We start from the raw sequence: 22,016 nt of genomic DNA, 5'->3' as shown, positions 1-22,016 counted from the left end.
CTCTAGGGACCTTAAAGATTATTTACTCCAATAACATTTTGCAAATGAGAGGTCTAAGGGAATCAACATCTTGCTCAAGGCCACACAGTAAGTTTAAGGCTGAACCAGAACTAGAACTCAGATGTCCTGACATCTACTACCCTACTATCCATTTTCCTACACTATAAACTTGATGCATATTAAATACGATAGATCATAAATGTTGAATAACCAATAATGAAGAGGTGTTGAATGAAACAATGTTTTATTGCCATGATTGATGTTTTCTAACCTAAAGTCTGAGGATCATAGTTCTGGAACTAGAAGTGTCTTTAGAGGTCATCTGATCCAGCCCTGTCATTTTATACATGAGGGAAAACAAAGACTAGGGGCTGGATACTAAGCAGAATAATCAAAATTTGAATCCAGGTCCCCTGGATCCAAATTCAGTCTTTTTGCTGCTATACCATGCTACTGTACCACACTACATAAAAACACCATATATAATTAGGACTAAAGTCTTACTCCACTATCTCATTCTGACAGTGAGGCCAACCTGAATTCTTGGAGGCTGAACAAAACTACTTCTGTTGCAAAAACTTCACATATGTGATTTGGAATGTATAGCGTCTCTATATCTGAGAATTGGTCTACCTAAGCCCATGCTAGCTAAACTGAGGGCGCATCACTAAATTAACTGTAAGGGGAGAAATTTTTCAACTCTAGCAACTTTGAAAGTCTAATAATTTATAGAGGAGCTGCAATCTGCCTTTCTGGAGGGAAAACTCCTGCAGATGACTCACCGATCTTTGAAATATTGAACAAATACACATTCTTAAAAGATAAGGACAAAGTCTAGCACAAAGTAAATAGAAGACATCTTTAAGAACAATCTCTGTTATTGTATTTGGTGGTATACATATATGTGTATATAACTATATATCTGTATGCGTGTTTGTTTATATGTATTCATATTCAAACATGCACATATACTTAAATGAATAGGAATGAATTGTAAGTAAAAAAGAAAACTGATGGATGAGCAGGTAACTAGTAAATAAACTTCAGATACTAGTTAAAGAGAAATGGTCACCATGGCATGAAAGAGAATAGAGCAGCTGGAGGATCCAGGGTCTCTGCTCTTCTTTTAACAATTTAGGGCTCTCCTTAAAAATGAAAAGCAATTGAATGGGCATTTAACCCCAGTGGCTCATTTTAGCTAAGTCACTTTGTGTAGTAAGCTCTTAGAAACTAGGATCAACTGAATTTAATGTCCAAAGGAGAGGAAACTCAACTTAGTTAAAATAACAATAAAAACATATAACAACAAGCCCCAACTAAGCTATATCCTGACTCTGGCATCTGAGTATCAATGGATTCATTCATGCACCAAGGCGTATGTGTTGGAATGGAACTAGATACTAGGGATATAAAGATAAAAACTATGCAAACTGATTCCTAAGAGTTTACAATTGTGGCAGGGAAGAATGGCATACGTATGAAGATATATAAAATAGGTGCAAAGTAATTTGAGAGGGCAAGGTAGGGAACTAACAGCTGAGAGCATCAGAATGGGATTCTTTTAGCAATTAAGCTACAGATTCTAAAGAAGCTTCTAAGGAAGCAAGGGATTCTAAGAAGGAAGGAAGATATTTGAGGCAAGGGATAGCCAATGCAAAAGCATAGAGATGGGAAATAGAGATGTTGTGTACTGGAAACCACCAAGTAGACCAGTTTAGTTGAATTGCAGAGTATATGAAGGACAGTAATATACAACCAACTCTGAAAGGTAAACTGGACTCAGATTGTGAAAAGCTTTAAAATGTCCAACATAGGCATTTCTATTTGATCTTAGAGGTAATTAGGAACCACTGGAGTCTATTAGGCAGAAGAGTTCTGTGCTTTAGATCAATAATTGGGCAGCACGATGTGATACTCATTGGAGTGCCCTAGCTGGATCATATGGTTTCCCTCAAAGGAAGTATATGACTCGGCTGGGTACTCCGATGAATAGTTACTTACTGTTTCTCAGTTAGAAGCATCTACAGAAAGGCTATGCTTTTTTGCTTTTAGGTAAATAGGTAAGCCAAGGCTATTTAAAGTAGTAAAGATGGAAAATTGAGCTTAGCATCAGCATCAAGGATTGCTGACAGGAAGCTATGCAGGGATCTGCACAAATGATGTAACACTTTGGAAGGAACCTACTCCTTTAAAAAGGAGCAATCCTTATTTTAAGTCACTACTGAAATCTTTGGATTCCATAGTTAAAAATAATTACATGTTGGCTCAGTGAATACAGATAGACCTGGAGATAGGAGGTCCTGGGTTCAAATGTGACCTCAGACACTTTATTTAACCCAAATTGCCTAGCCCTTGCCCCTCTTCTGTATTGGAATTAATCCTTAATATTTATTCTAAATCAAAAGGCAAGGGTTTAAAATAATTGCATGTTTACTTAAATTCTACAAATATGTATATTTTAAAGGGTTACCCATTTTCCAAGAAGAATTCTTCTTTCTTCAAATACCTATGATAAATAAGAGAGTGATTTAGTATGTCATGCAATAAAAATATAATTTTAAAAACCTTTAAAAAAGTCTCAGTGAGATGGTCCTCTCTCAGTTTCTTCATGTGCCAAATGAGGGAGGTGGGCTAGATGATCAGCCCTTTTCAAACATCCTATAACTTTATATTTTTCACTGCCATCATGGGAGTTAAAAGAATCAATCATTTATATGAATTCTACCCTTAGCTGTTCTAAGGATAGCAGATGCTGTCAAAGAACAGTTTTTCAAGCAGAGCTTGGATGATGGATGACCACCTGTCAGGGGTATTGCAGATGAAATTTCTAGGAAGGAGGAGGAGAGCTTAGTCAAGATGATAATAAGGTTCAAGTCATTTTCCAAATCAAATGGTCTATCATCATCATTGTCATCGGCGTCGTTGTCATCATCATCTTCATCACTGTCATCATCAACATCAGTAGAAGTAGTAATAAATTTTTGAAGAAAAGTAACGAAACTATAATTGGTCTTTATAATCTCTTCTAGTTTTAAATCAAAGATCCTATGACTTCATACGAAGTGGCAAAGGGAAAATAAAAATTAAGGAACTTAAAAGGAGGTGAAAAAAATCAGCAAAAGAAGAAACAAGGAAAACCGAAATGATGTCTGAAACATTTTTTAAAAAGAAATAAAAGATGAAAAGAATATATGCTGCTTATGAGGAAGGCTTTATATAAAGCAAGTATTCAATGAATATCTTTCAATTGATTGTTATTTTAAAGGGCATCAACAGATCCAATATAGTCAGTTAACTCTTGATTTTTCAAAGAATGTCCATTCAACTTTAGAATTATACAGAACTTTTGCTCTTTTTATACAGGTGGGAAGGTGGTGCAGTAGATAGAGTACTGGACCTGGAGTCATTTAAACCCAAGCTCAAATCCTGTCTCAAACATTTACTAGCTGTATGATACTGGGCAAGTCACTTACCCTCTACTAGACTCAGTTTCCTTATTTGTAAAATGAGATAAAAATAGTACCCACCTCCCAGGGTTATTATTGTTGTGCAAATAAAATGAGATAATATTTTCAAAGCATTTTTACAAACCTATATAAATGTCAGTTATTATTATTACTATTTTGTTTTTATTGAGTTTTTTCATTCATATCCGATTCTTTGTGACCCCATTTTGGGTTTTCTTGGCAAAGACAATGTAGTGTTTTGCTATTTCCTTTTCCAGTTCATTTTATAGATGAGGATACTGAGACAAAAAGTATTAAGTGACTTGTCAAGGGTCACACAGCTAATAAGTGTCTGAGGTCAGATTTGAACTCAGGAAAATGAGTTTTCCTGATTTTATGCCTAGCATTCTATTCACTGAATCACCTACCTGCCCTATATTATTATAATTACTCTTGTTACTTTCTTCTTTCCTTCTCTGTCTGCTTACATTTTGGCTAACTATATTTCATTACTTGATACCAATTCTAATAAATGGGCATAGGAAAAGGAATGGTAGTCCATGGCTGTTTTATTGGGTATTTTACTTTTTCCCTTTCTACTTTTTAAAAATATCTTTATTACAACTTCAATAACTATCAGTGAATACAATAAAATAAATACATTCTATATTAACTCCTAGCATTTAACAAAGTTAAACCAAGTGAATCAACAAGCAAAAGATATACTTACTCTGTCAGTTCCTTTCCATGTCCACTCACACAAAGTTCTGCCACTCCCCATCCCCCTACCCCTAGTGCTGCCTCTACTCTTTATATAGCTGCAATCAGGGAATATAGTTCTATTTCTGTAATTTTTGCTTCAGATTACTCCAAATAGATCTTTCTATACCCTAATATTAGGATATATAGATTTTCAATTTTTTTAATATGACAAAAATGTAAAGTTTTTTATATAGACATCTTTTTTCTTTTCTATCTTTAGTAAACCAGTCAAAAGTAAGATCAATTTTCTGATTGTTATTGTAGAAAGTCATAGTGCTTTCCAAAATGTGTATTCCAAAGCTCTGAACTTCTGGTGTTGGTGTGGACAGCTCTGAGCCACCAATGAAGCAGTTTTTTGAACTGCTGGTGCTGGACCAGAGAAATGGAAAACAGAGAAAGTAGAACAAGTCACCAGTAAAGGACAACATTTATGTGTGGAGTAGGGAAAGTGTGTGTAACACTCCACTAAGCCTAAAAGAAAAGGCATAGCATCAGCTGCGGTCAGTTCTGAACACCCAAAAGTCACTTGGGGCAGAGATCTAGGTTGGTGAACTGTGAATTGCCCAACACGAGAGGAAGCTGAAACATTTTGAGATCCAGCCACCAACAAAACCATCATTGGAGGGGAGGGAGTCAGAGAATGAATAAGGGAAAAAATGGGGTTGAAGAAAAACAGAAATTAACAAAGCTTTCATGAAGAAAAAAATCTCAAAGACCTTGAACATAAGCAAATAAATTAACCAGAAAAACATTAACAACAGAATGAAATATGGCCTCTAGATCTAGTAAACGATTTCAGGCATCTATGAATAAATATGGCAAAACGAAGGAAAATGATCTAACACTGGAGACAGAGGATCCTGGGAATGTCAGGAGAATGTGGAACAACACATGGTTCCAAGTGGTTCAAGAGAGAAATGAAACTTATGAGAACAAAATGTATGGCCTTCTTAGCAATAATAATGGGCAAAATAGGAAAACTGGATTTGTGATGGCAAGTTTCACCAAATAAACAAAAGAGAGAACACTAGATTGAAAATGCAAATATACAGAAGTGAAGGTCAACTGAGAAGCAAAAAAAACCAACAACACATAAAAGGAAAATTGCTCATTATACAAGCAAACATACTGACCTAAAAGATAGAATGTGTAGACAAAACCTAAGGATCATAGGTCTCCCAGAAGAACAAAACAGAACAAAAAAAACCCATATACCATAAGGAAGGAAATAATAGAAGATAACTATCCAAAACTTCTGAACATAGAAAATGAAATACCAACTGAAAGAATTCATAGATCATGTCCAGAAAAAAAACCCCAAGGCTTCAAACTCCTAGACATATTACATTAGTGGTTAAACTTAACAATTAAATTCAGAAACAAGTTTTGCAAGTAATCAGGAAAAAGACCATATATTAAGAAAAGGAAATTTGAATGAGATAAAACTGGTCTGTACCTACCAGAAGACATAGGAGGGAATGGAATAATATGTTCTGAAGAGTAATAGGACTCAGGACATAACCCAGGAAATCTACCCTAAAAATCTTAGTTTAGTAAATGAAAAAAGATAGCCCTCCAATAATAAAGAAGCATGTGAAACATTGTTAGAAAGAAAACCAGAGCTGAAGAGATTATTTGCTTCTCAAAGAGAAATTCAGGAAGAGTAAATAAATGCAGTAGCTGACAATAGCAATGGAATGACAGCAGAGAGACCAATAAGAAACTCAATTTCTAAATATACACAAGGAGACAGGGATGAAGATGGTAGTCTGGTGGCAGTAACTGTGAAGAGACAGCCAGGGTGCATTTTGGACAGAAGAGAGTGACACCCTACATAAAGGTGAATTAATATTTTTATGGTAATACATTACAACCTGAGAGGGCACACAAAAAGGGAAGCAGAAAACGGGAGGATAGAGAGGCATGTGTGATGTTCTGGGGTCAAATTTAGGACTAGCAATAAGATAGGGTTGACCCTATGGCCTCAGAAGAGCCTGTAGGGGAATTGGTAAGGAAGAGGAGGGAAGGACTGGAAAAGGAAGGAAAGGAAGGGGGTCTTGTTTCAGTGAGCATGGATTTGGGGTGTGTGTGTGTGTGTGAGAGAGAGAGAGACAGAGACAGAGACAGAGACAGAGACAGAGAAGGGGGGAGAGAGAAGGGGAGGAGGGAGGAAGAGGGAGAAAAGAGGGAGAGAGAGAGAGAGAGGAGGAGGAGGAGGAGGAGGAGAGACAGACAGACAGACAGACTCCATTTTGTGACTCAATTCTGGAGCTAGCTTTCTATTCAATTATGGGTCTAGTCCAACTTGTCTCCTGTGAGAAATTTTATCAACTGTGGAACTTGAGAGGAAATTTTATTATATTGTTTGAATCTAGCCTTGCATGACAGGGAAACTGGAGCACCTATCCCTGCTATTTGAAGGCTCTTGACCAGAAACCTAGGTTAGATTGACCAGAAACAGATGAAGGAAAATATAAACTTGATTCTCAAAACTTTAAATGTAAATGGATTAAACAATCCAATAAAACAAAAAAGAGTGAGATATTTGATAAGAAAACAAATATCTCATTTTTATCCCTACAATAACCTTAGAAGAAGGTACTATTATTATCCTCATTTTACAGATGATAAAACTGAGGCATAAAGAGGTTAAATGACTTGCCCAGGATCACACAGCTGGTTAGTGTTTGAGTCTGGATCTGATTTCAGGTTTTCCTAATATCAAGTCCAGTGCTTTATCCACTGTACTACCTAGTTTTCTCTAAATTGCATGGGTTTATATGAGCATAGTGTACAATTATAAATATGTGTGTATTTCTTTGTTTCATCTATAGACATAGGCTGTGCTTTGCATCCTGGAAAAGAATATTCAAATCAATAAGCCCACAGTTCTATTAGAGCATTTGAGAATAAAATATATGTACATTTATGTATTTTCTTTTAAAACTCTTATCTTTTGTCTTGGAATCAATACTAAATATCAGTTCTAAGACAGAAGAATGATATGGGCTAGGCAACTAGGGTTAGGTGACTTAACCAGGGTCACACTATATACATTTACAAGTAGCTATTTGTCTAAGCATCTATTGGAATGTACACAGAATATATATGTATACATATATATTATGCATATGAATGTGTAAAGGTCAAAATGTGGTTGCCAAAACTGTGAATGTTATAAATTGTAAATGCCAAAAACTGTAAAGGTTTTGGCCAAACTGTAAAGATAATTTTTAGTGTTTTGACTTAAAATCTAAAAATAAGTGGTCGTCATGGGAAAATAGATAAATAGTAAAGCTAGAACCTTAAGCTAGGTCTATTTTTAGATCTAATACAAAAGGGTGCTAAGTACCTATAAAGGTAAAATTAGTACCTAAAAGGTCAAGCAAATTACAAAAGGCAAGCTTAACAAAAGAGGTGTGAAGTACTCAGAGGATTTAATCTAATCAGAGAAGGTGAGAACAAAAGAAGATGAGAACTAATAATGGGCAGTCCTGGGAAAAAGCATTTACTGTGATTGGTAGACATGGAGGGGAGGTGACGTAAGAGAAAATTTCTTTAAAAGGAGAAGTCAGTTCAGGTAATGGAGTTTTGGATTAGAAGTCAGTTGTAGTTGTAGTTGTAGTTGGGAGTTGAAGTGAGGACTGGAGCTTGCTTGGAGATGATCTTATGGTGAGTGATAAAGACTGACTTGCTATCCCTTAGGCTCAGGCCTAGGCCATTTTGGCCTAGGCCATTTTCTACTGCTTGGCTATTCTCTCTCTCTCTCTCTCTCTCTCTCTCTCTCTCTCTCTCTCTCTCTCTCTCTCTCTCTCTCTCTCTCTCTCTCTCTCTCTCTCTCTCTCTCCCCTTCCCTTAATTCCTTCATTTATATTAATTAAAATCTCCATAAAACCCAGCTGACTTGGGTATTTTCATATTTGGGAATTTTCCTTTACAGTTTTTGGCATTTACAGTTTAAAACATTCACAGTTTTGGCAACCACATTTTGACCTTTACAGTTTTTGGCGACCACGAAGGGACTTTTCATTGTTCAATCAGGAGTTTGCAACTTTATCTTCCCCTAAGGCACTGTCTGAGTAGGGTGGAGTAATTTAAAAATACATTCCTGATCAAGTACCTCCATTGTTAAAAATGGGGAATAGCTTAATCAAATCTTCTAAAGTACAGTCTGAGCAGTTTTAAGATTCACAAATGAGAGTAAATATGAGAGAGAATATGCTAATATATTTGTATGTCATTATCTATATCTTGGAGTCTTTATCATATATTGTTTTTTGTAACAGACATGCAAGTTTACTGGCATAGGGAATACTCAGAACTTCTTTTGTCAGTACAGATTGGTACTCAGTCTGCAATTAATAGTCTCAGAAAGTTGCCTTTGGGAATATTCATATCTGTGTTCTTTGTGGTGGCAAAAAAATGGAAAATGAGGGGTTGCCCTTCAATTGGGGAATGGCTGAAGAAATTGTGGTATATGTTAGTGATGGAATACTATTGTGCTCAAAGGAATAATAATAAACTGGAGGAATTCCATGTGAACTGGAATGATTGATGCAGAGTGAAAGTAGCAGAATCAGGAGAACATTGTACACAGAGACTGACACACTGTGGTACAATCAAATGTAATGGATTTCTCCATTAGTGGCAATGCAGTGATCCTGAACAATTCTGAGGGACTTATGAGAAAGAACACTATCCACATTCAGAGAAAGAACTGTGGGAGTAGAAACACAGAAGAAAAACAACTGCTTGAATACATGGGTAGAGGGGATATGATTGGGGATGTAGACTCTAAATGAACACCCTAGTGCAAATACAAACAACATGGAAATAGGTTCTGATCAAGGACACATATAAAACCCAGTGGAATTGCATGTCAGCTACAGGAAGGGGAGGGAAAGAATATGATTCTTGTAACCAAGGAATAATGTTCTAAATTGACTAATAAAATAAAATTTTCAAAAAAAAAAAAGAAAGAAAATTGCCTTTGGCCTTGCAAGGGCCAAATGATTAAATGAGGATCTTATTTTGTACTTTATTGAGAAAATGAGGCTATTCATAGCCTCATATAATTAGAGCTAGAAAAGACTTTAGAAGCCATCGAGTATAATATCCTCATTTTACAGATTAGAAAACTGAGGCTCAGGGAGACTAAATAAACTGCCAGGGTCGCACAGTTACTAAGTGGTACCTACATCTTCCTGACTCCAAGTCTAGCACTTTATCCATAATGCCACATTGCTTTATTCATTGAGTTGTTCCTTATTTCCTCCTCATCTCACAAATCTTTGATATGATCCCTCACTATCTCCTCCCTTATCTCTTATGAAGAGGTGGCCCTTCTTGACAAGGCTAACCTCTCCACATGTATTGAAGGCCCCATCTTCTCTTCCCCATATCTGTCTCCTTCTTTCTTTCCTGCTACCTATAAACATGTCCAAGTCTTCTTCATCTAACATTCCCTTTACTTTTCCTCACCTTCTCAGCTGAATTACCTGAAAGTGTTTTTTAGCACTCATTGTCTCTATTTCCTTTAACTCTCACTCTCTTCTAGGTCTCTGACTTCCAATCTCATCAATCCAATGAAACCATTCTCTCCAAAGTTACCAGTGATCTCTTAAATTCTAAATCTAGTGGCCTTTTCTTAGTCTTTATCTTTCTTGACCTCTCTGCAGTATTTGAAGCTTTTGACCAACCTGTCCTGGACACTTTTCTCTAGAGCAGTGGTTCTCAACCTTTTTAATGCTGTGACCCTGCAATACAGTTCCTCATGTTGCGGTGACCCCAAACCAAAAAGTTATTTTGGTGGCTACTTCAAAACTGTAATTTTGCTACAGTTATGATTTGGAATGTAAATACCTGATATGCATTATGTATTCTCATTGCTACAAATTGAGAGGTTGAGAACCTCTGCTCTAGAGTTTTTCAAGATGCTGCTGTTTCTTGATTCTCCTCCTACCTGTCTATTTGATCCTTCTCAGCATCATCTTGATCTTTCATTATTCTTTTGCTTTCCCTTTTAAAAAATCCTTACCTTCCATCTTAGAATCAATACTAAATATTGGTTCCAATGTAGAGGAGCAGTAAAGACTAGGCAATGGGGGTTAAGTGACTTGCCCAGGGTCACACAGCTAGAATGTGTCTGAGGAGTTCCTGTCTCTAAGCCTGGCTCTCAATCCACTGAGCTACCCAGCTACCACTTCATCATTCTTCTTGAAACCTTCTTTTATCTATCTCTTTTATCTCTCACTTGATAACCTCCTCAACTTTCATGAGTTCAAGGATCAGTTCTATGCATATGATTTCCAAACCAAATATCTAACCCACCTCTTTCTCCTGAGTTCTAGGTCCCATATCACAAGCTATCTATTAGCCATTTTGAATTAGATGTTCCAGAGGCATCCCAAAGTCAGCATGTCTAAAACAGATCTCATCCCCCCATCATGCCTCTTTCAGACTTCCTTGTTGAAAGCACCACAATTCTTCTAGTCACCCATCTAGGACAATCTTGACCCTTTACTCTCATTTACCCCACATATCCACTCCACTTTTCTCTCTCTACAACATCTTTTGCACACATCCCTTTCTCTCCACATACTCAGACACCAATTTAGTTTAGGCTTTCCCCCCTTTCCCCATGCGCTACTGCAATGGCCTTCAAATCAGTTTTCCTCCATCATCTCTCTACGTTCCAATTCATCTTCCACACAACTGCCAAAGACATTTTTCCTAAGGCACAGAGAGGTTTGACCAAGTCTCCCTGTTCAAAAAGTTGAAGCAATCTCTCTTCTTTGAATTCTTTTAGCATTCAGAGTCTGTGCTACATCATTGAGCACCTGGGTGTATCGTTCATGTCTCCTAGTCAAGATGTCAGTCCAACTAGGTTGTAAGATGCTTGAAAATAGCATGAGGTCTTACTAGTGAGGTCCTTCCAGGCTATATAAGTAGATAGTCAATCTGTATCTGCAGATTGACTGAAAAGGAAAAAAAAAACTTCTGAAGTCATGCAATCATAGAACTGGAAGGGATCTTGAGAAATTATTTGGTTCAATCCATCATCTCATATGCCCAAATAGAAAGAAAGAGTCCCTGCCTTCAAAGAATTCACATTTAATGGGAAGAGATAAACATAATCATGTATAATACAAAACATATACTAAGCAATTTTGTTATTATTTTTATTAATAAGAGCAATATCTACTCCTAACATCTCCTGAGTATGTATTCTCCTCTCTCCACTCACAGTTACTAAGCTATCCATGCTGATTCAGGCCTTCATCACCCTCACTTGGACTTCCTAATTGGTTTTCCTATCTTGATTCTCTCATCATTCTAATTCATTCTCCATGCAGCTACCAGAGGGATTCTCTTAAAGCCTAGATATGACTTAATAGTAGCCAAGATCTGACCTTCTCTTTAATAAGTGTTCATGGGGGACAGCTGGGTAGCAGCTGGGTAGCTCAGTGGATTGAGAGCCAGGCCTAGAGATGGGAGGTCCTGGGTTCAAATCTAACCTGAGACACTTCCCAGCTGTGTGACCCTGGGCAAGTCACTTAACCCCCGGGGGATTGCCCAGCCCTTACCACTCTTCTGCCTTGGAACCAATAACAGTATTGATTCTAAGACAGAAGGTGAGGGTTTAAAAAAAAAAGTAAGTGTTCATGGCTCCTCATCCCCCTAGGAACAAATATAATTCTCTTTGGCATTCAAAGCTCTCTAAAATTTGGTCTCAATTTATCTGTTAGCCACCATGAACACATTATTCCTCTTCCTACAGTTTACAGTTTAGCCATATTGGCCTTGTTGTTCCATGTGTATGAGATTTTGTCTCCAGTCTCTGTGACATTGCCTGTTCCCCATGCCTGGAATGCTATCCTCATCCCTTTCAACCCCTCAGAATATTTAATTTCTTTCAAGACTCAATTCAATCCCCACTTTATTATTCTGAATGAGGCTTTTCCTGATCCCCTAGGTGGCTAGTGCTTCCCCCAGACCCTCCAAATACCTTGTATCTCTTCTGTAATTGTGCACATCTCTCCTCTCTCTCTCTCTCTCTCTCTCTCTCTCTCTCTCTCTCTGTCTCTGTCTCTCCCTCTCTCTGTCTCTGTCTCTCCCTCTCTCTGTCTCTGTCTCTCTCTTTCTCTCTGTCTCCCTTTCCCTCTCCTTTTTCCTCTCTCTCTCTCTCTCTCTCTCCCTCTTTCTCTCTCTCTCCCTCTCTCTCCCTCTCCCTCTCTCTCTCTTGCTCTCTCTCTCTCCCTCTTTCTCCCTCTCCCTTTTCCTCTCTCTCTCTCTTTCTCTCTCTCCTCTCTCTCTCTCTCCCTCCTTCTCCCTTTCCCTTTTCCTCTCTCTCTCTCTCTCTCTCTCTCTCTCTCTCTCTCTCTCTCTCTCTCTCTCTCTCTCTCTCTCTCTCTCTCTCTCTCTCCTTCTCCTTCTCCCCCCCCCTCTCTCTGTAGGTGTGTATGTTTATAGACATATATAATATTACACATGTGTATCATCTGTACACACACATGCGCTTTCCCTAATAGATGTTAGTTTCTTGAGAACAGGTAGTTCCTCCTTTACCTTTCTAGCCATAGCACCTAACACAGAACCTGGCACATAGTAGTTATTTAGCAAGTATTTACCAATGGATTAATTAGGAAATTGAGGCCTAGAGAAGTTCAATGATTTCCCCAAGGTCATCAAAAGTTATTGGGGGAGCAAGGAATAGAATTCACATTACCTGAATCCTAGTTCAATGTTCTTCCAAAGAGAGGCTGAGTAGCATAGTAGATTAAGAGCTGGGGTTGGAGTTAAGAGATTGTGGATAAGTCACTTAAGCTCTAGAGCCTCAGTTTACTCATCCGTATGATGGGGATGGTAATGCTTCTAGTACTGACTTCACCTATTAAAATGCTTTGCAAATTTCAAAGTGGTATACAAAAGTGAATTGCTATAATGCCAACAACTCTAAATACAATCTTAACCGAGGAATTTGCCAGAGAAAGATTTGTTATGGATCAGTGTTATTTTGAACTTCAAAGGCACCATCTTTCACCTAGAAGCATTGAAGAGGATGAGAGTTCCTGGACTGGAGCCAGTAAACACTTGAGTTCAAATCCAGCCTCAGACACTTAATAGCTATGTGACCCTGGGCAAGTCTCTTAACCCTATCTTCCTCAGTTCCTCATAGTATCTTTGCCAAGAAATGGGATCATGAACAGCCTGATATGACTGAAGTGACTAAACAATAATGACCTAGAAGACTGAAGTGACTAAACAATAATGACCTAGAAGAAGAAAAAAAAATTTCTGGGAGGGAGGGGCTAGTCTCACAAACATAAACTAATTAAATGACAATGATTCCAACTGCACAGCTAGATCCTGCAATCCTTTATGATGAGTTGTTTCCAATGTAAGTTTGTTGTTAAGTATATTTTACTGAAGTTACCTTTCTAGAAAACAAAGAATTAATTTTAGCTGGAATTGATTTGAATGGATTCTGATTTTATTCAGGTTCCTTGCCTCTACAAAGTCCCACAAAACATCTTGTGGTAGAAAGGAATGGTTTCCTTTTTATCTTTGTTTCCCCAACACCAAGCACAATGCCCGATGTATAATAATACATGCTTAATTAGCGATTGTTGGACTATTGCTGAATTGGCATGATCATAATGAAACTTTCAAAAAATAATATTTTTTATTCTACTAAGGAGTTATGCTTTTTTTTTTCTTTTAAGAATGTGTTTCTTATACCTGTGAACCTTAGTCAATTTCTTTTCTTTTTTTTAAACCCTTACCTTCCATCTTAGAATCAGTACTGTGTATTGGTTCCAAGGCAGAAGAGTGGTAAGGGTTAGGCAGTGAGGGTTAAGTGACTTGCCCAGGGTCACATAGCTAGGAAGCCTCTGAGACCAGATTTGAACCCAGGACTTCTGCCTTAATCAATTTTGAAGAAATATTGATCACTTTCAACATAGCACGCACACTATGGGTTAGAAAAGAAACTTAGAACCATTCTCATTCTGTATCTATAATTCTATGAATTTAGAATCTAAACAACAGAACAAAAATCCATTCTACAAAAGAAAAATCATGTTACAATTTTATGTAATATCTATGCTGCTGCTGCTCCTACTATTTTCAACGAGTCTTTGTTTGAACTCAAGTTTTCTGTTTATATCACAGTTTACTTTGAGCCTGCTGTTAAATCAAAATTCTATGCTAATTAGTTTAGTCTGTTGACAATTCGGTTATATATTGCACCATATGACAATCAGTACAGACAAGGAGGAGGACAAAGTTTAAGTAAACAGGATTCCAAACATTAATGACTGGATATCCTCTCGTCTCAGTTTCATCTGCTAAAAAAAATTAATAGGGCTTATAATGTCTACCCTACCTACCCCACAGGTTTTTGTGAAGATAAATAGGAAGCATGGGGTCATGAACTGGAAGACACCTTAGAGGCCATCTAGTGTGGTAACCTCTTCATTTTATCAGAACTGTGGTCAGGAGAGGTTAAATGACTTAACCAGGGTCACACAGATGATTAGTATACATATATATTGGAATCCTGACTAAACTGAACACCCTTTCCACTGTATTACAAACTACTTCCCTGGGTACTTTGTGACTGTAAACTACTATATGTACATATTCATAGTATACTATACTATATATGACAAATATAATATAATATATTGCCATAAAGTACTATAGAAATGTAAGGCAGTAGTAGTAGTAGTGGTAGTAGTAGTAGTACCAGTAGTAGTAATATAATAGTGGTAGTTGTAACAACAAACACACAAGGCTCACTTTTTGCTAGGCTCTAGCAGTATGGATATTACCACAATGACACCTGCTGGTCAGCTATAGCCTAACAGAATTAGCACTAACCGTAGATTTTGCAACTAACCCATTTATTTCCTGAAAAGTTTTTCTGCTAAATTTTTTCCCTCACTATATAGTATTTCCAATGAGACCTCCAAAAAACATAATATTGTTTTATTAAAGAAAAAATGAATGTAGCCTGGGTCCATGTTTTGCTTTATCTCTCAATTATTTTCCTCTCGGTCCAGAATTATCTGGGACAGAGAGACTTGCAGATTTCTAATGACACTTGCACACCCCAACTATCTTTCCCCACTCACTGGGCATCTCATGGAGCATGAGGTAGGAAGTTGTGTAATAGGAGAGAGAGAGAGACAGACAGAGAGAGAGAGACAGAGAGACAGAGAGAGAGAGAGAGAAAGACAGACAGAGACAGAGACAGAGAGAGAGAGACAGAGACAGAGAGACAGAGAGAGAGAGAGAGAGAGAGAGAGAGAGAGAGAGAGAGAGAGAGAGAGAGAGAGAGAGAGAAAGACAGACAGAGAGAGACAAAGACGAGATAGAGACAGAGAGAGAGACAGAGACAGAGACAGAGAAAGAGAGAGAGACAGAGAGAGGCAGGCACACACAGTGACAGACATCAACAGATAAAGAGAAGCAGATAGAGACAGGCAGAAACAGACAGAAAAACAAGAGAAAAGCATAGACAGAGGTGGGGGAGAGGGACAGAGAGACAGAGAGATGGAGACAGACACACACAGACACAGAGAGAGACACACACAGAAACAGACATTGACAGATAAAGAGAGAGAAGCAAAGATAGAAAGAGAGACCTGGATGTTGGTATATAAGATTGACTCTCTTCTTTCCTCAGACTCACTTGATCCACAAGTAAATCTGTGAGCAAATGCCAATGGATTGGGACTGACAGATTCCCATGACAGACACTGGAACAGCTGGGACTGGGGCTGTGGCGGCCGCTATTACTAAGGTCCAATGACTGAGACTGATGGAAGTCTGAGCTTGGAGCCAGATGGAGGTGAGAACCACAAAGGCAAACCTGAGCATTAAGAAGGCAAGCTATCACAAACCCAATTGGAATGGTGAGCTGAGAGAGAGAGAGAGGCTGATTTCTAATGCTCCTTCCCCTTTCTTTGCCTATAATTTATGAATCAGAGACAGAATCCCGAACCCAAATATTTATATCCATTCCCTCCTCTTTTCTAAGTTGTAAAAGCAGCTGAGTTTTGGGGCTATTTTCTATCTTTTTTTGTTTTTTTGTTTGTTTTTAAACCCTTACCTTCCACCTTAGAATCCATATTATGTATTGGTTCCAAGGCAGAAGAATGGAAAGGGCTAGGCAATGGGGGTTAAGTGACTTGCCTAGGGTCACCCAGCTAGGAAGTGTCTGAGGCCAGGTTTGAACCTAGGATCTCCCATATTTAGACTTGGCTCTCAATTTACTGAGCTACCCAGCTGTCCCCTCCTATCATTGTTGAAAATGTGGGAGAAGGGAGGGGAAGGAAAAAAGGAAAAAATAAGTATTTATTAAAGCCCCTTCTAAGTGTTAGGTACTGAACTCAGTACTTTGCAAATATTATATTGTATGATCCTCAGAACAACCCTGGGAGGTAGGTGCTATTATTATTCCCATTTACAGTGGAGGAAATTGAGGCAAATAGAGGTTAAGTGACTTGTCTTGCCCATCCTCCCTGCCATTTCCCTGCCATAGATCTAGTAACTGATTTGAACACATGTCTTTCTGTCTCCAGGCCCAGTACTTCTCCATTGTTCTACCTAGTTGCCTCAAACAGAAGTTTAAGAGGTGGCTGTAGAGAGAGATGGCTCTACATAAAAAAGTGTGTGACCCATTTTTATTCCTTTTCTTTTTGTGTTCAATAAACTATGAAATAATAGTATATTACCTATCTACATCCAGTGAGTAAAGGGGGAATTATGACCTGAGAGAGAAATGGGGAGAGAGAGAGAGAGAGACAGAGACAGAGAGAACTCTAGAACAATGTAAAGACCTTAAATTTAGTCTTAATATTTTGAGTAATATTTCATATCATTCTCTATATTAAATGCTGACCCAGGCTTCTGCTTAAAGCTGTTGGGTGGGTATTATTGGTAGGACGATAGCAATCCAAGCATGCATGAGCTGAACGCTTTCTGGCATCCACTGGGGACCTCGTAACCCACAAATGAAACAGAGAGGTTACTGGGCTGATGCCTACAGCAGCATACTCCCTTTCAGGATGCTTGAAGTATACAGGGGCAGCTAGTGGCCTCAGTGGCTAGCGCGAGGTCTGGAGTCAGGAAGACATGAGTTCAAACTTTTGAACTATTTGTGTATTGTACTCCTGGGCAAGTCATGTAACCTCAGCCTTCCTTGGTTTCCTCAACCATAAAATAGGGATAACAACAGCATCTCCTCCTAGGGTTGTTGTGAAGATAAAATGAGATAATGTATGTATAGAGCTTTGCAAAGCCTTAAAGTTTTTCTACCCCACCAGGATTGCTGTGAGCATAAAATGAGATTATGTCTAATATTTACAAATTGCCATTTTATATAAATGTTGTTTGATGATGATGATAATGATGATGATGGAATATAGTACATAAACCAATATAAATTGCATTTACAGTCATCAATATCATGTGGGTCACATAATGAAATAAATGAAAGTCCCAAATTTAACCTTTTTTGTGAAATACTGTGAAATATTTTTCACTTTCAACTAGTTCCTGATCCAGGAAACAGGGATGGAAGGGATCTTCTAATCCAACTCTCTCTTTGTATAGATAAGAAAACTGAGAAAGTTAGATTATTTTGCTCAAGCTAGCACAAGTAATAATGAGCAGAACCAAAATTCAAAACTTGGTCCTTTGGCTCTAGGTTCCATGGCTTTGATTCTTAGGCCACTAGATCATTCTTCCTCCATGAAGCTAAGCTGCTCTTTAGTCTGAATCTGACTAGCCACCACGGCTCCTACATTCCATTTTCCTCTTCCTCTTTTAACTTTTATAGTCTCTTCTTAAAAAGCATCTTACTCCTCTATTTCCTGTTTATGAAGTCAAAAGAGAAATTAATTTTTTAAATGCCTATTATATGCAAGGCACTGTGTTAGGTTCTAGGGACCCATGAAGAAAACAAGCTCAAGAAGCTTTGAGTCTGATGGGGAAGATAAAACAGAGGAAGAAATAACTCTAGTACATACAGAATGTAATAAGCAAAGGAGACAATAAAAAGTGTAATGAGCAATTCAAAGAGGGAGTGATCATCCTGGGTTGGAGGGACCTGGAAATTGTTCATGGAGAAAAGTATCTAAGCTAGGCTTTTAAGGACTGGAAAGATGTCAACAGATATAACTTGGAGTGTTATGAACAAAGACATGGAGGGAGAAAAAAGCAAGATAAATTTGAGGGTTAGAAAGAACATAATAGAGCCCAGAGGATGATGAAGAGCTTTACGTCTATGTCATATGAGAATCAGTTAAAGGAATGGGGCATACTTAATCTAGAAAAGAAATACCCCAGGCCATGATGGATATCGGCAAATATCTATAATGTTATCATGCAGAGGAGGGACTAGACTTCTTTCATTTGGTTCTTGAGGGTGAAACCAGGAGCAAGGGATAGAAGTTGCAATGAGACAAATCTAGGTTCTGTATCAGGAAAAAATAAACAAATGAACAAACCCCCCAACTTCCTAGCAATTAGAGTTGTCCAAAGATGGAAGGGGTTACCTAAAGAGTTGTTGGGTTTTCCATTACTTGGAAGTGTTTAAGCAGAAACTCAATGACCACTTGTCAGGTGTTTATATAGTGGGGACTCCTTTTGCAAGTGGCTGCTGAAGGTCCCTGCCAACTCTCAAATTCTATGATACTGAGAACTCAAAAAATAGCATTAGATTTGGTGATAAGGAGATCACTGGGGATGAAAACTCCCTACTAGAAGAGTTCCTCTATATATTTTATCTTATTCTTTCATTTTAAAGAGACTCAAAGCCATTTAGCTAGTTAATGGCATTGTCTCCTGGCCATCATCTACCTGCTCAAGCCTTGCCTAGCTGATAGGTCTTGGCATCTACATATTAGGATCCTGGAAACTTCATGCTTCCATGGTTATATAATACACGTCTCTTCATTCAAAGCAATTCACACAGACACTTGCACTTTTATATTATATATTAATATACTAAAAATACCACATTTATAGCCAAACACATTTTGCTCTGGCTCCCTTGCTTGGTAGTATCTCCTACAAAACTCAGTTATCCATTCCTTTATGAAAAGGAGAATATTTTTCTGCAGAGATTAAATAGAGGAAAGAGATCATTTAAAAATACTGGTTAAAATCCAAAAAGATGATTGACAAGGAGTAGTCAAATTCATGCTGAATTTGATCACCACTACACAAGCCAACATGGTATCATTTCATACTTTAATAGCATAAGCTTTAGGACTTAACCTTTTGATGATGAATATATAGCGATAGATATATACACATACATACACTTACCTTTTCGTTCAAAAGTTGATGGTTTAGGGGTGTCCAGGTACTCATTTTTGTTTGCATTTTGGGGCCATCTAGGTTTTTGGGAGGTGCAAATGCCATCTCAATATAACAGGATATTTTTCAATAAGAAGAACTAAACCTGTTTAAAAAAAGAATCCTATTATGTTTATAATATAGAGTCATTCATATAAAATCTATATAATCCTTTAGCATTTAAAATATTTAAAATCAGGTTCTGTACTAGGCAAGAACATTCATACTACCCAAATGGAAGACACCTTCAAATACATGGTGACTGCAACTTTCTTTGAAGAGAATTTTATAAAACATTTTAAAGTACAGTAAGTAGGTCATATGCAATATTCTAGCCATCACTCCAGTATGTCAGAGTAGTAATGGGATCACTCAAATATCCTGATGAAATTTGCTATGAGGTAATTTAGGTTTAAAGTTAGGAAAAATTTCCCAATGATTAAAGCAATTCAAAAGTTAAATATGCTACCTCAGGTTGTTTGCTTTGATTACCTCAGGTTGTTTGCCTGCAAATAGAGGCTAGATAGTTGCTGTTTGAGTATCTTCTAGTGGCGATTCCTTTACATCATAGGTTGGATGTTTGATGTTCTTTCTAACTCTAGAATTCTGTCATTGTGAACTTATGCTACTAATACAGGGACTTACATATAGTTGTTTCTCAGAATTTCACCTATAATCCGCCTTTTAAATGTGTGTGTGTGTGTATGCTTGTATATTTATGCACATATATGCACATACACACATAAATTGTTTCAAAAGTCTGATTGAATTTTAAGCTTTAAAAAATTACACCAATACTATAAAGCAGTAATCATCAAAACAATCTGGTAGTAGCTAAAATAGAATGGTGAGCTAATAGAATAGGTTAGATCCACAATATACAGTTGTAAATGACCGTGACAATCTAGTATTTGATAAACCCAAAGATCCCAGATTTTGGGACAAGAACTTAATATCTGACAAAAACTGTTGGGAAGACTGGAAAACAGTATGGCAGAAACTAGGTATAGACCAATACCTCACACCCTATACCAAGATAAGGTTAAAATGAGTATATGATTTAGCCATAAAAGGAGATACCATAAGCAAATTAGGAGAGGACATGGAATAGTTTACCATTAGATCTATGAATAAGGAAAGAATTTATGACCAAACAAGAGACAGAGAACATTACAAGATGTAAAATGAATAACTTTGACTATGTTAAATTTAAAACATTTGTACAAACAAATACAATCTCATACCTATCAAATTGGCCAATGGGACAAAAAAGGAAGGTGATAAATATCAGAGGGGATGTGGAAAATTAGAACAGCAACACATTGTTGATTGAGTTGTGAACTGATATGAAAATTTTGGAGGGCAATTTGGAACTATGCTCAAAGGGTCATAAAACTGTGCATACCTTTTGATCCAAAAAGACCACTATTAGATTGGAATCCCAAAGAGATACAAAAAAGGGGGAAAGGATTTGTTTGTACAAAAATATTTACAGATTTTTTTTGTGGTGGCAAGGAATTGGAAATTGAGGGGATGCCCATCAACCAGGGAATGAAATGGCTGAACAAATTGCAGTATATGATGGGGATGGAATACTTTGTGTTATAAGAATTTTGTTATAAGAAATGATTAACAGACTAGGTTCAGAAAAACTGGAAACATCTACATGAACTTATGCATTGTGAATTAAAAGCAGAACCAGGAGAACACTGTACACCATAATGTCAATACTGTGTGATGACCAACTGTGAAAGATTAAGCTTTTCTAAGCAGGAATTTTGACAAAGAATGCTATCCACTTCCAGAGAAAGAACTGATGGAGTCTGAATGCAGAATGAAGTATACTCTTTTTCACTTAAAAAAATTACACTAATGATTTGAGACATCCTATATTTATAACAATTTCCCCTAAGTTCCATAACTTTTCAAAACTTGCACTATAAAAAATAAAAATAACTTAAATGGGAATTTTTGTTTAAATATTTTAATAAAAGCTTATCACTGACCACTATTACAACCAAACAAATTAATTAGTAATTATTTATTTAACATTTTTTAACATTTAAATTTAAAATCTTAACATAAACACTACTATGACTTTTTCAATTAGTTTTTCTACATTTTTGTCAAGATTCTTTGTACATTAATTTTCCATAACTTTTTCTCTTCTAGAGTCATTGTTAATGTATATTCTATCCTTTTGGTTCTGCTTCCCCCCTCCCATTATTTCATAAGATCTTTCCAGATTTTTTTGTATTTCTCATACTTGTGGGTCTTAATAACATTGCAGTATCTTAGTACAGCAATATGTCAGAATTTGTATATCATCAAGATGTTTCTGCTAACACTATCAGGGTACATTTGCAGTGGAATGATTGAGGTAAATGATACAATAATTTTGTTAACTTTTATTGTGCCCTGACTTGGACAGGAAGG

At 37.2% G+C, this 22,016-nt stretch overlaps 1 protein-coding gene across 6 annotated transcripts in view; it reads right to left on the bottom strand.

The window, feature by feature from the left end:
• Positions 1-22,016, bottom strand: part of FBXO16 (F-box protein 16) — an 82,379-nt gene that overhangs the window by 36,690 nt on the left and 23,673 nt on the right. For all 6 annotated transcript variants that reach the window (XM_056813736.1, XM_056813733.1, XM_007476518.3 and 3 more), the window contains exons 2-3: positions 19,551-19,686; positions 2,471-2,506 (exon numbers count right to left, since the gene is read on the bottom strand). In XM_056813736.1, coding sequence (XP_056669714.1) covers positions 2,471-2,506; positions 19,551-19,646 — 132 coding nt within the window. In that variant the 5' untranslated portion in view covers positions 19,647-19,686. The remainder of the gene's footprint in view (positions 1-2,470; positions 2,507-19,550; positions 19,687-22,016) is intronic.

The sequence above is a fragment of the Monodelphis domestica genome, chromosome 1 (assembly GCF_027887165.1).
Source record: "Monodelphis domestica isolate mMonDom1 chromosome 1, mMonDom1.pri, whole genome shotgun sequence".
NCBI lineage: Eukaryota > Metazoa > Chordata > Mammalia > Didelphimorphia > Didelphidae > Monodelphis > Monodelphis domestica.
Note: the sequence above shows the minus strand (reverse complement) of the source record. Positions and strands in the feature narration are given on the sequence as shown.